Source organism: Carassius carassius, chromosome 16 (assembly GCF_963082965.1).
Source record: "Carassius carassius chromosome 16, fCarCar2.1, whole genome shotgun sequence".
Taxonomy (NCBI): domain Eukaryota; kingdom Metazoa; phylum Chordata; class Actinopteri; order Cypriniformes; family Cyprinidae; genus Carassius; species Carassius carassius.
In genome coordinates, this window is record NC_081770.1 from 4,779,918 (window position 1) to 4,797,885 (window position 17,968).

General features: G+C 38.2%; 1 protein-coding gene across 1 annotated transcript in view; it reads right to left on the reverse strand.

The window, feature by feature from the left end:
* The window catches only part of LOC132159484 (uncharacterized), a 280,693-nt gene that overhangs the window by 29,203 nt on the left and 233,522 nt on the right, over window positions 1–17,968 (reverse strand). Inside the window, exon 4 of the mRNA XM_059569007.1 lies at window positions 14,601–14,900. Coding sequence (XP_059424990.1) covers window positions 14,601–14,900 — 300 coding nt within the window. The remainder of the gene's footprint in view (window positions 1–14,600; window positions 14,901–17,968) is intronic.

The following is a 17,968-nucleotide window of genomic DNA, read 5'->3' on the forward strand; positions in this document are numbered from 1 at the left end:
GCTCTCACCATTCACAACTCCTGCAACCAACCCTGAATGCCTCTCCAAACAACTGTTCACACCACTCACAACTCCTGCAACCCACCCTGAACACCTCTCCAATCAAGCGCTCTCACCATTCACACCTCCTGCATCCCCCCTCTCCCCCACACCTGCAATACAGATCAGCGAGGATGCGGTGCGCCAGGTCTTCAGGAAGCAGAAAAGGAAAAAAGCACCAGGCCCAGATTGTGTTACACCAGCCTGTCTGAAATCCTTTGCTGACCAGCTGGCCCCCATCTTCACAAAGATCTTCAACAGATCGCTGGAGCTGTGCGAAGTCCCTTCATGCTTCAAACGCTCCACCATCATCCCCATCCCAAAGAAATCCAAAATTACAGGACTAAATGACTACAGGCCTGTGGCTCTAACGTCTGTAGTCATGAAGTCATTTGAAAAACTGGTGCTGGCCCACCTGAAGGACATCACTGGACCCTTGCTGGATCCTCTTCAGTTTGCCTACAGAGCAAACAGGTCTGTGGACGATGCAGTAAACATCGGACTGCATTATGTTCTGCAACACCTAGACAGACCGGGGACCTATGTGAGGATCCTGTTTGTGGACTTCAGCTCTGCCTTCAACACGATCATCCCAAACCTCCTCCTGCCCAAACTAACTCAGCTCTCCGTGCCCACCTCCGTCTGTCAGTGGATCAACAGCTTCCTGACAGACAGGCAGCAGCTATTGAGGCTGGGAAAATACACATCCAGCACCCGTACAATCAGCACCGGAGCTCCCCAGGGCTGTGTTCTCTCCCCACTGCTCTTCTCCCTGTACACTAATGACTGCACATCTAAGGACCCCTCTGTCAAGCTCCTGAAGTTTGCAGATGACACCACACTCATCGGCCTCATTCAGGACGGTGACGAGTCTGCTTACAGACAGGAGGTTAAAGAGCTGGCTGTCTGGTGCAGTCTCAACAACCTGGAGCTTAACACGCTCAAAACAGTGGAGATGATCGTGGACTTCAGGAGAAAGCCCCCTGCACTCCCCCCACTCACCATCATGAACAGCACTGTGACTGCAGTGGAGTCATTCAGGTTCCTGGGCACCACTATCTCTCAGGACCTGAAGTGGGACATTCACATTGACTCCATTGTGAAAAAGGCCCAGCAGAGGTTGTACTTCCTTCGCCAGCTGAGGAAGTTTAACCTGCCACAGGATCTGCTGAAACAGTTCTACTCCACCATCATCGAATCCATCCTCTGCACTTCAGTAACTGTCTGGTTCAGCTCAGCTTCTAAATCGGACCTCAGAAGACTACAGAGGGTAGTCCGGACTGCTGAGCGAATTATCGGTACAACCCTCCCATCTATTCAAGAACTGTACTTATCCAGAGTGAGCAAAAGGGCTGTTAAAATCACTCTGGACCCCTCACATCCAGCACACTCCCTCTTTGAACTGTTGCCATCTGGTCGACGCTACAGAGCACTGAGCACCAGAACGACCAGACACAGGAACAGTTTCTTCCCTCAGGCAATCCATCTTATGAACAGCTGATAATAACTGTGGGACACACTACACTATTTATATTTATATACACTACACTTTTTATCCAACACACATACTTAGCGTACACGTAAATCTTTTGCACATAATATACATGTACATACATGGAACACACTATACTACTTATATTTATATTTATATACACATACACTTATTTATCCAAACACACATACTTAGCGTACAGTTACAATTTTTCCACATAATATACATGTACATACATAAATGCTCTTTTTAATATACCTGCCATACATTGTCAATTTGTATATTGTCAATCCTTACCCACCTATTTGTATTTTTTTGTATTTTTTATTCCTTATTGTGTTTTTTGTTCTGTCGCTGTTATGTTGCACTGCGGAGCTCTGTCACGAAAACAAATTCCTCGTATGTGTGAACATACCTGGCAATAAAGCTCATTCTGATTCTGATTCTGATTCTGATATTTCTTCGCGGCCCGGTGAAACACCAAATGGAATGCATAGTCGATATAAAAAACTGGATGACGAGTAATTTCTTACTGCTAAATTCTGAAAAAACAGAGGTGTTAATTATAGGACCTAAAAACTCTGCTTGTAATAACCTAGAACACTGTCTAAGACTTGATGGTTGCTCTGTCAATTCTTCGTCATCAGTTAGGAACCTAGGTATGCTATTTGATCGCAATCTTTCCTTAGAAAGCCACGTTTCTAGCATTTGTAAAACTGCATTTTTCCATCTCAAAAATATATCTAAATTACGGCCTATGCTATCAATGTCAAATGCAGAAATGTTAATCCATGCATTTATGACCTCAAGGTTAGATTATTGTAATGCTTTATTGGGTGGTTGTTCTGTACGCTTAGTAAACAAACTACAGCTAGTCCAAAATGCAGCAGCAAGAGTTCTTACTAGAACCAACAAGTATGACCATTTTAGCCTGGTCCTGTCAACACTGCACTGGCTCCCTATCAAACATCGTATAGATTTTAAAATATTGCTTATGACTTATAAAGCCCTAAATGGTTTTGCACCTCAGTATTTGAATGAGCTCCTTTTACATAATAATCCTCTACGTCCGCTACGTTCTCAAAACTCAGGCAATTTGATAAAACCTAGAATATCAAAATAAACTGCGGGCGGCAGATACTTTTCCTATTTGGCACCTAAACTCTGGAATAACCTGCCTAACATTGTTTGGGAGGCAGACACACTCTTGCAGTTTAAATCTAGATTAAAGACCCATCTCTTTAACCTGGCTTACACATAACATACTAATATGCTTTTAATATCCAAATCCGTTAAATTATTTTTAGGCTGCATTAATTAGGTAAACCAGAACCGAAAACACTTCCCATAACACCCTATGTACTGGCTACATCATTAGAAGAATGGCATCTAAGCTAATATTTGTCTGTTTCTCTCTTATTCCGAGGTCACCGTAGCCACCAGATCCAGTCTGTATCCAGATCAGAGGGTTACTGCAGTTACCCGGATCCGGTACGTATCCAGACAAGATGGTGGATCAGCACCTAGAAAGGACCTCTACTGCCCTGAAAGACAGCGGAGACCAGGACAACTCGAGCCCCAGATACAGATCCCCTGTAAAGACCTTGTCTCAGAGGACCACCAGGACAAGACCACAGGAAACAGATGATTCTTCTGCACAATCTGACTTTGCTGCAGCCTGGAATTGAACTACTGGTTTCGTCTGGTCAGAGGAGAACTGGCCCCCCAAGTGAGCCTGGTTTCTCCCAAGGTTTTTTCTCCATTCTGTCACCGATGGAGTTTCGGTTCCTTGCCGCTGTCACCTCTGGCTTGCTTAGTTGGGGTCACTTCATCTACAGCGATATCGTTGACTTGATTGCAAATAAATGCACAGACACTATTTAACTGAACAGAGATGACATCACTAAATTCAATGATGAACTGTCTTTAACTATCATTTTGCATTATTGACACACTGTTTTCCTAATGAATGTTGTTCAGTTGCTTTGACGCAATGTATTTTGTTTAAAGCGCTATATAAATAAAGGTGACTTGACTTGACTTAACCCCAATATATTCTCACAGGCAGGGAAAACACACATTCTGAACGCTGCCTGCTTTAGCCCAAAACTTCTCTTGACTGAGGTTTGATATAATGGAGCTTATAAGTGGACAAACAACTCTACATAAGAAAACAAATAGTGACTGACACACACTCAGAGCTTCGCTGAATGACAAAAAGCTGACGCTCGTTCCACCTCACGTGCTTTTATAGCTTCCTGTTCGCGACGTCACCCGCCTATGACATCACGCCCATTCATGAGACTGATTTCACATATCATTTAGACTTGCACATCTGACCTGCTTTTTAATGTTAATTTTTATGTATTTTTAACATCAATCCCCTAAATTGCTGTGCTTGGACCCAGATGATTGCTGCTTGGGCAATATTTTCTTTTTTTATGTTATTCCAGACAGACTGATGATAATGAGATCAGGTCTCTGTGTGGAGCAATGGAACAATCCCTTAAAAACCTGGGAATAGACCAAAATTCAAACTTGATCTTAAATGATTTCTTTATGAGAATAAAAGTGAATGTTAATCCACTCTAATTTAACTTGTCATTAATTACATGCTACCAGAACACAAGCAACTGAATTCATAAAAACACATTTCATACTTACCATGCAGATGACAGAAACACAAACAGACCAAAACAATCCAAAACATCTTCAACAGTTTCAGTCCAGAAATCATATGAAAAGACAAACTCTTAAAAACTGGTTCAGTAATACAATGACAGATGAGCTGATGTGAAGCTGATTTGTAGTAAAATCATGAAAAAATATACTGTCATACTAAACTATACTGAAAGAAGCAAAGAATGAGCAAACTGGACCTGTTTCAGGAGCTTGTTGACTCTCTTCAGAGTGTATTGCAACATCCACTGGCTCCTCTATCGACTCATAGCACTTCTTCTCAGGTCACATTCTCAAGCCTGGTCATCAGACCAGCGCCCTACTCTGGTGCGGCGGAAGAATGCAACAGGTTCTTACTGCAATGCTCCCTAGTGCTAGAGACGCAATCACAACTGTACCCTACTGAACATTCAAAGATTGCTTTTACCACCACATTCTACAGAGGAACCATAGAGAGTGTGTTAACCAGCTGCATCACTGTCTGGTATGGGAACTGTAGTGCAACAGACTGCAAGACCCTCCGGCAGACCGTTAACACAGCTGCCAAGATCATCAGTGCCCCTCTCCCCTCCATCCTGGACATTTTCTTTTACACAATGCTCCAGCAAAGCCAACAGTATTGAGAAGGAGACCCCACCCATCCCTCCCACAGTCTCTTCCAGCTCCTACCATCAGGAAGACGGTACAGGAGTATCAGAGCCTTCTCCGTCGGACTGCTCAACAGCTTTTTCCCCCCAGGCTGTGAGAGCCCTGAACTCAAACCACCCCTCCCTCCTCTGAAACCGCACACAAACCCCCTACCTCCTGAAACATGGAGCATCCCGTAAGGATGTGCCGGTACTAGTATCAGTACAGAACGGTTCCCGGACAAATTCCATATGGAAGTGATCATTCTTTTCCACTTGGAGTGGGGATTTTTGAGTGAGCAGGGCACGTGCGTGAGATTACGTAGTTGTTAGGAATGCACTTGGCAAATGGAGCAACATAATTTCCTCATTATCTTCAGCTGGGCTGTTCCTGTTTATTTGCAACAGTTATGCTAATAACAATGAAAATATGTTTATGACAGTAAAACAGTGATATCTGCTGACGGACATGTGCTGCTTTGTCACGGGAACATCCCAGCTTGACTTACAATGTTTCTCTTTGCACTAGTGTTGTCACGGTACCAACATTTCAGTATTCGGTACCGATACCAGTGAAAATACACGGTTCTCGGTACCAATTTTTGGACCAAAGCAAAACACAAAATTATGCTAATAAAAAAAAAACACTTTTTATTACTTAAAATAAAACCAATGCCATTCTTTGTGTTTAAGCTAGAGTGTGGCACCAGGTGTCTTCAATATTGAACCTTTTCACAATATTCAAATTTTCTGACATACTTAATTTGGGATTTTCTGTAGTTGTCAGTTATAATCATCGAAATTAAAAGAAATAAAGATTTGAAATATATCAGTCTGTGAATGAATAAATACAATATACAAGTTTCACTTTTTGAATGGAAATAGTGAATTAAATTACTTTTTGATGATATTCTAATTATATGACCAGCACCTGTATAGGCAAACATTGATATATAGTATATTTATAGTCAAAATCTGTCAGTAGGTTATTGTTGTGTATAGGTTTATACTGTTTTACTTCATTGTTGTTTGGCTGTATTTATGTAGCACCGTGGTCCTGTGAGGCACGACATTTTGTTCCACTGTATGTCCACTTATGTAGCAGAATGACAATAAAGCTCAACTTGAACTTTTAAATGAGGATGCAGGATTGTATTTCAATTTCTCTTAACAGAAAGTTGTCTTTGTATCTCTGCCTCATATGCATGTCTGTCCAATATAACAACATCCCCTCATTTGTCAGCACTTTGAATAACCACAGATTTATCTTTACGAGGGGCTTCCTATTCATTTCTTGGCCCATCTGTAAGATTATGAAAAAGTTTGAACTGATGTTTAAATAACAATTCAAACTCACGTTTGACAAGACTATAACAGGTAAGAGAAGCATTCCAATTAATGGGAGGAATACAGTAAATGTACACTTACCCCTAAACACAGTTTTGAATGATTCTGTCTCACCACACAGAGCACAACTCGTATACAACACTTTATTCAAAAGGAAGAGTTGTTCCGTGCATCATACACCATTTCTGTGTAATTGCGCATGCACAGTCTTTTTAGTTTCATGGTTCAATCAGATTGAGTGCTTACATGCAATCTCAATCGTATTAGAAGAGGAATAACTAGGGCTGGGCGATATATCTAACGATATGATCATGCGCATCTAATCAGCAAAGCTGCTTCCGTGATCACCGCTAAAATCGCCATCACATAATTGGAGTGGCATTTAATAGACAGCAGAGGTGGGACTTTCAAGTCACAAGCAAGTCTTCAAGTCATATCCAAGTCCTCAAAGGGTTAAAGTTAATGAGATAATTAAGTGACTAATTAAATGATGATTGTACATTAGTGATGAACTTCTGCTGTTAACAATCAACATCACTGAAGTAAAGCGAAACACAAGAACTACAACTGAATTTAGCCACAGCCTTCAACTGGAAAAAAAAAAAAACACTATGCCACCATAATTGTGGTCAGTGTTTGCTTTAGGTAGTCTCTTGACCCTTTTACTAATTTAAAGCAATTTGATTCAAAACAATTTCAATATTGTTTTCGCAACAAACATGTATGCATTGCTGAATCAAACCTTGTAGTAACAGATGATCTTATGTTTTTTCTGCTTATAACTCATGTTGATTTGGACATCATGAGATTGTCTTCTTTGGATTGTTGACTGACATTCAGCTTTTACCAGAGTTGGGACTTTCAAGTCACAAGCAAGTCTTCAAGTCATATCCCAAGTCCTCAAAGGGTTAAAGTTAATGAGATAATTAAGTGACTAATTAAATGATGATTGTGCATTAATGATGAACACCTGCTGTTCTTGAGAATTACAGAGGATCAGATGTTGATGTTTTATTGGTTAAAGTAATGCAACCATAATGGAGATCAGTGTTTGCTTTAGTGGGGCTCTTGACCCTTGACTGTCATGTTAGATCTCTTTATGTAGCATTGCATGAGGTGCTGTAAAGCAGAGAGAAGAAGTTAATCTGTATGTGATAGGTGGTCAGATTACAATCAAATTAACATTAGCTCTATTTAAATTTAGCATAATCAACCCAGTAAAACTACACTCTGGAAAAAAATTAAAGTAAGTGAATTTTAAATCTACTAAGTGCATACAAAATTTGAAAAGCTATACTCTGTAGACACACACAGACATGAAGAACCAGCATATGACTCTCAACAGTGGTGACAATCAACAAAATGTTGCATGCTGGGTAAAACTTTAGTAAAAACTCCCGTCATGCACTGCAGTATGAAAAATTGTCACCACTGTTGAGGATCGTGTGATAAGTGTGTTTGTCTAAAAACCTGAACTGATTGTCTCCTTCTGTGTCTTTCAACGTTGAAGCATTGTGATTTTTTTATTTACTTCAGTTCAGCAATAGCTGAGTGTCAGTCTACTATCCAAAGATAAACACAATTTCATGATGTTCAGTCATCATGAGTTATAAGCAGAAAAAGCATAAGATCATCTGTTACTGCAAGGTTCGACTCAGCAATGCAAGCATGTTTGTTGTGAAAACAATATGCCATTGTTTTGAATCAAATTGGTTTGAATTAATACAAGGGTCAAGACTCTACTTAAAGCAAACCTTGACCACAATTATGGTGGCATAGTGTTTTTTTTTTTTCTTTTACTTTTTCAGTTGAAGGTTGTGGCTAAATTCAGTTGTAGTTCTTGTGTTTCTCTTTACTTCAGTGATGTTGATTGTTAACAGCAGATGTTCATCACTAATGCACAATCATCATTTAATTAGTCACTTAATTATCTCTTTAGCTTTAACCCTTTGAGGACTTGAATATGACTTGAAGACTTGCTTGTGACTTGAAAGTCCCACCTCTGATAGACAGAGCCGTAGATCGCTGACAAGCCACGCCATATCGCGTTCATTATCGAAGGCGATTCATCTGCGATAATGAACGCGATATGGCGTGGCATGTCAGCGATCTACGGCTCTGTCTATTAAATGCCACTCCAATTATAAGCAGGTGATGGAGATTTTAGCGGTGATCACGGAAGCAGCTTTACTGATTAGATGCGCATGATCATATCGTTTTGATCATATTGATTTATTGAGGAAGATGACGACAAGGATGATCAACAACACAACACATAGAGCGTGCAAGAGAAAGAGACACTGCCTGAATAACATGAAAAATTCCAATCAGCCAATGGATGAGGAGATCAATAGCAATTGATGACATGGCTGAGAAGAAAATATTTAAGTGTAGGTCTTATTATGGTTTTTATGACCTAGATGTACATTTTACCAGTTGTTACCTACAGTTTATACAAACATTATGGTCATCGACCAGTAATTGATATCTCAAACATAATAATAGCGGTTAGACGTTGGATTTTGGTTGAAAATGAAAATCCTACGACTGTTTGACGTCAAGCTCCAATGTTGGGCAGATGCTGAATTTTGGCTGGAATAAACCAATAATAAACCTTTATTTCTGTCAGACGTCTACAGTAGTTCTTTTTGAGAATTAACAGAGGTTTAGATGTTGATGTTTTATTTGAAAATGTTTGGTCACCATTATTGTGATCAGTGTTTGCTTTAGTTGGGTAGTGTAACTCTTGGCTTAGTAAGTTTGTGGTTCCTGTAATAGTGTTTACCAAAACACATAATTTGTTATAAAAGGAGTCATAAACAAAGATAAGGTGATATAGTTTTCATCATCATGAAGAAAAATTATTTTTTATCGTCATTGACCCAAAGTGGTTATTTAATATTAATGAACAATATTCAAGAGACAATACGGTCTTCCCTCTGATCAGACATTCTGAATTTTTATTTTTAAATACATTTTGGGACAAAAAGCTTTCGAGACACATAGACATCAATAATCAGTATATGAATCTCAACAATGGTGACATGCTTCATGCAACAATGCATGCTGGGAGCCACCATAGTATAAAACGCATGGCTCCCAGAGACTAAAATGTTTTTTAGATTAAAAAACATCAGCCAATCAGGTTATTTCATGATGCTTGTAAAACCATTAACAGGTAACAGCCATTACTTGACCTCATGTCACTTTAGCTTTTTTTGATGCTGCAAATGTGCTCGACAAACAAACTGTCACAGCAGCCACAATAGCCAAAACATATAATAAGTGTTAAGAGCTCAACTAATGGAAACACGAATCACTGTTATGGTGTTTAACTGTTATGCTGTTATGGAAATTAAACACATTAGAGTTAAACCCCTGTTAATTTCAATAAGAGCTTTTGGAGACATCTGTCAGAAATAAAGTCAGTCTGGTTAGTAATACGTGAAGCTGGTAATGCGGTTTGTGGAGATGTTTAATCCTCCTCTGCTGAGATCTTGAGATATTTAATGTGCTGCCATGCATTTCACCCATTGTTGCAGTGTGGTGCTTATTCCAACCAAAATTCAACGTCTGTCTGATGTCGGAGTTTGACGTCAAACAAAGTTGGGTTTAGAAGTCAACCCGTCTTTAATTATCAACCAAAATATGACGTCTGACTGACGTTGGATTAGTTGGAGTCCAACGTCTTCCTGACGTCACATTGATGTACTGTGCCTGCTGGGTGGTGTTTATTTTTCTTCTTCACTTGTGTATTTTTGAAAATTTTGTACAGAAGATGCATACTAGCACCCTCTACCATAAAACATTGAAAACACAGATTCTAGGAGTATAGCTCAAATATATTTAGACTTTTTGTAAGTATGGGTCAAGTATACTTAAACGTAATTTTAAGTATATTTCTGAGATGTACATAAAGAGCATTTCTGAGAAGTACATAAAAAGTAACCCACATAGCAACATTGTGTCGGCCCAGATCCGGCCCACATCTGGCACCCGTGGAAAGATGATCTGGCCCACATGCAGCGTGGAATGATGGCACTTGGGCGGACCGCTCCTGTTTGCCAGATTTGAGCCACAAGCAGGCCATAGCAATGCCACATGTCAGCCAAGAGTAAAGAAATTAACCAGAACTGGACCTTATCTGAGCCACAAAATCTGTTTATATATTAAATATGAATTTCAGCCTTAATAAGCCTGTTAACAAGCAGAATCACTGAAGTAAAGAAAAGAACAGAGAAAGAGATAAGCAGAAACACAAGAACTACAACTGACTCCAGCCACAACCTTAGATGAAATCAATTGAAGATAAAAGAAGACATTAAATCTCTGGAGAACTCACCAGAGGAGGATTAAACAACTCCACAAACTGCATTAACAGCTTCACTTATTACTAACCAGACTGACTTTATTTCTGTTGGACATCTACAAAAGTTTTATTGAGAATTAAGAAAGGTTTAACTCTAATGTGTGTCACCATAACAGTGATTAGCGTTTCCATTAGTTGGACTCTTAACTCTTATTTTATCTTTAGTCTTTTTTAGCTGCTGTGATGGTGTGTTTGTTAAACGTATTTGCGGCATCAAAGAAAGCTAAAGAGAATTGAGGTCAGGTGATGGCGGTTATCTGTTGATGATTTTACAATCCTCATGAAACAGGCTGGTTTTTTGTAATATTTGCAATATTACGACAATCAATTAGAAGTTTTTAACGATTATAAAGAATTCAATATATGATGCCACACACAGACATCAACAATCAGCACATGAATCTCAACAATGGTGACAATCAAATGTACCTTGCTGCAATGCATGCTGGGTATTAGCATAGTACAAAACTCCCAGCATGCATTGCAACATGAATAAATTATGCAGCTGAATTGTCCTATTATTTTGTTTCATTCTAAATATTTGCTTATATTTTGCTGTTGTTTTTGTTGTGACAGTAGCTTTTCAGTGAAGTTCTGAATTGATCAGTTTATCTAAATATTTTTGATTGTAACCATTATTGAGATTCATGTGTTGATTGTTTATATCTGTGTGTGTCAGCATAGGTTAAGTTTTTTAAACTCATGTTTGTTAAAAGATCTTAACTGATTGTTATAATACTGCTGGATCTCATACGGCAGAAGCACAGGGTTTGTAATATGAATGTATTACTGGAACAACGTAATTGTTTGATTAAAATAAAAAACATCAATGAACCAGTGTACTTCATGATGATTAAAAAACCATCAACAGATAACAGCCGACACTTGATATTATGTCACTCTAGCTTTCTTTGAAGCTGCAAATGTGTTTAACAAACACACCCATCACAGCAGCCGAAAAAACCAAACTGTATAATAAGAGCCCAACTAATGGAAACACTAATCACTGTTATGGTGAAACACATTAGAGTTAAACCTCTGTTAATTCTCAATAAAAAAAAAACTTTTGTAGATGTCTAACATAAATAAAGTCAATCTGGTTAGTAATAAGAGAAGCTGGTAAAGCTGTTTGTGGAGTTGTTTAATACTCCTATGCTGAGATCTTGAGAGATTTCATGTTTTCTTTTATCTTCAGTTGATTTCATCTAAGGTTGTGGCTGAAGTCAGTTGTAGTTCTTGTGTTTCTGCTCTTCTGTTTTTCTGTTCTCTTCTTTCCTTCAGTGATTCTGCTTGTTAACAGGCTTATTAAGGCTGAAATTACTTCATATTTAATACACACAGATTTTGTGGCTCAGATAAGGTCCAGTTCTGGTTAATTTCTTTACTCTTGGGTGACATATGGCATTGCTATGGCCTGCTTGTGGCTCAGTTCTGGCAAACAGGAGCAGTCCGCCCAAGTGCCATCATTCCACGCTACATGTGGGCCAGATCATCTTTCCATGGGTGCCAGATGTGGGCCGGATCTGGGCCGACACAATGTTGCTATCTGGGAAACTAAAAGTATACTTTCCTATTTTTCGTTTAAAGAAGTATACTAATAGCACACTTGAATAAACTTCTTTTTCGTAAGGGTTACTATAAAGTGAAGCATCAGCTTCAGTTTTTCCACCAGAGTTTACCCTTCACGTCACTAGCTCCGTCCTTGTGCCATAGCTCGTGACCGGAAGAGTTTTGAATGGGAGGTTAACGTTTTTGATTAAAGATTACTAGGGCACATGAATATATAAATAATAATAATAATGAAGTTACACGGATAAATTATTAATAATAAACACTATAGTATTCCTTTAAAATCATAAAAGTTTAACATTTTTATTTAATGGTGAGTTTAATGCATGCTGCATGTATACAGTACTTAAGCATTTTGATGATCAGATAAAAACTTGAAATTGAGTTGAAAACAGGTGTGAATACAGCCTCAGTTTTGTTGTTTGAACCGAGTGACAGACGCAGGTACACAAGCAACTTCAATCTCTCTTTCTCAAAATCTCCATGTTTAAGGGGGAATAAAGTTAGTTTGCATCACTGGATTTAGCTGTCGGTCATTTAACATTTACATTATAAAACAGTTGACCAATTTTAAATGATTTGCAGCTACATCTTTCCTTGCTCTCTTTCAACGTAAACTTTCAAAAATGTAATAATACAGGTATTTATAGCTCCTAACAGGCAGTGACTATAAGAAATTATTACCTCAAAATGTACGTCGTAATGCAGTTTTCTTTATTGCTCAAGTGCCAGTGAATATCCCTCTGCGTGCCACTGTTGGTAACGTGCAGTAGGTTGCAGACCCCTGATCAAACAGCTTCTTTCATACGTCACACTTTGAGCTCCAGTAGGCCTCAGCTTCCTGTAGATCAATTACATCATTTTCAACAGAAAGAGACTGAACCATAACGTGTTAAAAGTGTTTTAAAGCAACGTTTTCCTTTTGTCATGAGATCCTGAGAGTGTCTTCAGCTCATTTATTATAATATTTTGAGATTATAGCCTTTATTGCTCTTGCAAATGGCCCGGACTGAGAGCACTGGGAGAAGTTGTCAGGCCAAAAAAAAATGTTATGTGTGGTTAGTGAAAAACTAAAAATGTTAAATTACTTGAATAAGGCAATAAAACACATTTCAAGAATATGATATTTATTAACAGACTGAACAGGAACAAACTTTTATTTTAACATCAGCTCACAAACCCAATCGACATTCCTTCGGGGGGCGCAGTAGCTCTCTTGTTTAACCCTTTTGTAATAGTTTTACCTCGCGGGGACGACATGCTTGGAAAAAATAATTTCTTTTTAATTTTACAGTAGCTATATTATTCAGTACAATCATACAATTTGTAATGTTTTAGCTGTATATGTGATTTGCTTCAGAAAGTCTTGCAGAGTTACAAAAATAACAATTTAATAGTAATAAAAATGACATTTCATCTGTATAAGCTTAATAATAATGTAAACATTTACGTATAATTAAATGTTTTAATAATGTAAAACTTCATATGCACTGCTTTTTCCTCCAGGAGGTGCTCGACAACTGTAATAAATTATGGAGAGACTCTTGAACCTCAGAGCGAGAACACTTTATTGATAAAGGCAAGCAAATACAGATGACAAATGGACAGAAAAGAGAGATCTGTGTGTCTAATCTGACAGATATATACACAAAGCCTTCAATCTGAATGTGTACAATAATAACAATGCAAGAGAGGAATATTTGAAATAAAATATGAAAAAATACTGAATGCGAGCATCTTTGGTAATCTTCAGTATTGACCATGACAAATCCTTGCATTTGATACTTTGAGCATATCTGAGCATTTGAAAATTAACCACATCAATATCAGAGGATAAATATAAAGAATATAAGAAATAACATCATCATTTATGTTTCTGATGTGTGAATATGTGCTTGCTCTTGTTCAGCTCTTTTGGATCTGCTCTCTACTCTCCATAGACAGAAACACTGAGAGCTTTTAATAACTGAATTATCGGTCCTCCCTCCATCAGGAGCACATAACGTCCAGCATGTTGAGTTGTGATGTTTGTGATGGTCAGAGATCCAGTTTGATCGTCCAGCTTCAGTCTGTCTCTGAATCTCCCATCAAGAACATCATCGTACACAGTGATATTGTCGTACCGTTGTTTGGTTCTAGCTATTAAAGCAATTTCATTCATATACAACCAAAAAAACATTTCACCCGTTGTTATTTCAGTGCGACCAGAGTTGAGAGTGAGTGTATCTCCCTCCTTCACTGATGTTTCATCTGGATCAAACAGACACACACGGAGAACAAACAGAAAAGGGGTTGTCACGGAGTAATACAATTTAAATCCTTCATGTTTGTTTACTTAAGTAATTCGTTTGAAATGTAATCTCCAACAGAATAATAATATAAAACAACAGAACAGACAGAAAAAAGCAAAACGGTGTGTGGAATAATATAATATCTGGTGATGAAAAAATAAAACTGGTGGAACAAATATTTAACTCACCATAGACAGCGAGAAGGAAACTCTTTTTCTCATGATTGAGATCTAGTTGATAAGCACCAGTATGTTGAGTTGTTGTGTTTGTGATGGTCAGAGATCCAGTTTGATTGTTCAGCTTCAGTCTGTCTCTGAATCTCTCATCAGGAACATCATCATATACAGTCATGCTGTTGGTCTGTTTATTGATTTCAGCTAGTAAAGTGTTTTCATTTCCAAACCTCCACTGAATCTGATCATCATCCTTCATTTCAGTAAGATCAGAGTTCAGAGTGACTGAATCTCCCTCCTTCATTAATATTTCATCTACATTATCAAAAACACACAGAGAACAAACAGAAACAGGTTTCATCACAGATTCAGAGTCTTATCTGATGGTCTACTGAAGTAAAACTTTTGAAGTGTAAATTTGAAATGAATTATATAAAAGAACAGAAATGGTGTTTGGATTAATAACTGGCTGATTTTTATACTGACGCCAATTTCAAATGACTATAAAACACATAATGTTATTAATTTAGATATTTGATTATTCTATTATTCCCTTACTCTTTGATTGTTTGTTTATTCAGGTGCACAGATGATGCGCCATAAATTTAACTCACCAAGGATATTAAGAAAGAATCTCTTCATAACACTCTTGGTCTCCAGTTCATAAAGTCCTGTATGTTCCATTCTGATGTCTGTGATGGTCAGAGATCCAGTTTGATTGTCCAGCTTCAGTTTGTCTCTGAATCTCTCATCAGGAACATCATCATATACAGTCAGGTTGCCGACCCGTTTAAGGATTTCAGCTAGTGGAGTGTTTTCCTTTGCAAACCTCCACTGAATCTCATCATCATCCTTTATTTCAGTAAGACCAGAGTTCAGAGTGACTGAATCTCCCGATTTCACTAACTTAATATCCTGACCAGACACATCTGCAGAACACAGTGTATACAGTAAACACACACACACACACACACACACACACACACACACACACACACACACACACACACACGTTTGTTTTTGTGAAAAATGGGGACATCCCATAGGCGTAATGTTTTTTATACTGTACAAACTGTATATTCTATGGCCCTACACCAACCGTACACCTAACCCTAACCCTCACAGGAAACTTTGTGCATTTTTACTTTCTCAAAAAAACTCATTCTGTATGGTTTATAAGCGTTTTGAAAAAGGGGACATGGGTAATGTCCTCATAAGTCACCCTCTCCTTGTAATACCTGTGTCATACCCATGTCATTATACAGAGTTGTGTCCTGATATGTCACAAAAACAAGAGCACACTCACACACACACACACACACACACACACACACACACACACACACACACACACACACACACACACACACACACAAAGTTTGGACACACCTTCTCATTCAAAGAGTTTTCTTTATTTTCATGACTATGAAAATTGTAGATTTACACTGAAGGCATCAAAACTATGAATTAACACATGTGGAATTATATATGGAATTATATACATAAAAAAAAGTGTGAAACAGCTGAAAATATGTCATATTGTAGGTTCTTCAAAGTAGCCACCTTTTGCTTTGATTACTGCTTTGCACACTCTTGGCATTCTCTTGATGAGCTTCAAGAGGTAGTCACCTGAAATGGTCTTCCAACAGTCTTGAAGGAGTTCCCCGAGAGATGCTTAGCACTTGTTGGCCCTTTTTCCTTCTGTCTGCGGTCCAGCTCACCCCTAAACCATCTCGATTGGGTTCAGGTCCGGTGACTGTGGAGGCCAGGTCATCTGGCGCAGCACCCCATCACTCTCCTTCTTGGTCAAATAGCCCTTGATGCCTTCAGTGTGACTCTACAATTTTCATAGTCATGAAAATAAAGAAAACTCTTTGAATGAGAAGGTGTGTCCAAACTTTTGGTCTGTACTCTATATATAATAACAGTAGGTACAGTAGTGGCCAAAAGTCATGTCATGTCAACTAAAAATGACTTTTTCAAACTTTATTAAGATTACTTAAAACTGGTTACAGATTTTGTACGCAAATTCAGTGTTTTTTCTTGGAGTCAATAAATTTTATGAATGATAATACAATGAAACATGCCAAATTTTGCGGACATAGGCTGTCATAGATATAAATTACAAATACATGCATAAACAAGAGAGAACCAACAAAATATTATTAACTGATTATGCTTTAGTTTTTTTTTTCTTTCCTCATATTTAAAAATATAACATATTTCCTCATATGTTGATGGTTCATTCCAGTTTGCTGTCAGGGTTGCACTACTGAGTGGAGTGTGGAGCAGGGAACGGAGGGAGACGAAGAGTACATCAATCCAGAGAAGTTTGTTTATAACAAGGAAAACTCACAGAGCACATTTATACATGAACAATACAAGACGCCAAACTGAACACAGGGGAAACTATTTATACAGGACAGGGTGATGGGAAGACTAGACACACTTGGGTCAATGGAAACACAGGAAACACCTGGGAATAAATCATTCAGACAGACAGAACAGACAGAAACTGAGTCACAAAGCAAAACATAGACAAAACATGACAAGAGTCTGACACTTGCAGAGATGAAAAACAAACAAACAAATAAACAAACAGACCAATCTCCTCCAGATAACACTTTTAGCCACTATACACTGTAAAACCCGACAAGTAAACTTAACTCAAACCATTTGAGTAAACAGATTGCCTTGATTTAAACCATGTTTTAAAACTTTGCATTCAAGTAATTAAGTGATTAACTAAGTGCTGATTGAACATTAGTGATGAACAGCTGCTGTTAACAAACAGAATCACTGAAGAAAAGAGAAACACAAGAACTACTACAACTGACTTCAGACCCAGCCTTAGATGAAATCAACTGAAATAAAATACATGAAATCTCTCAAGATCTGATTAAACAACCCCACAAACAGCATCACCAGCTCCACTTATTAATAACCAGACTGACTTTATTTCTGTCAGACGTCTACAGAAGATCTTATTGAGAATGAACTAAGGTTTAGATGTTGATTTATTGTTTCATTTGAAGTAACCATGTTAGAGATCAGTGTTTGCTTTAGTTGGGCTCTTGACCCTTGACTTCTGTCTTAGTCTTTTCTCTGGCTGTAATAACCGTGTGTTTCTAAAACACATTTGTTGTAATTCAAAAGCCCAGAAGAAATGCCATCAGGCGTTAACCTGTACCTAGGTGTAGATGCTGTTTGTGGGGTTGTTTAATCAGATCTTGAGCGATTTAATGTATTTTATTTCAGTTGATTTCATCTAAGGCTGGGTCTGAAGTCAGTTGTAGTAGTTCTTGTGTTTCTCTTTTCTTCAGTGATTCTGTTTGTTAACAGCAGCTGTTCATCACTAATTCACAATTATCACTCAGTTAATC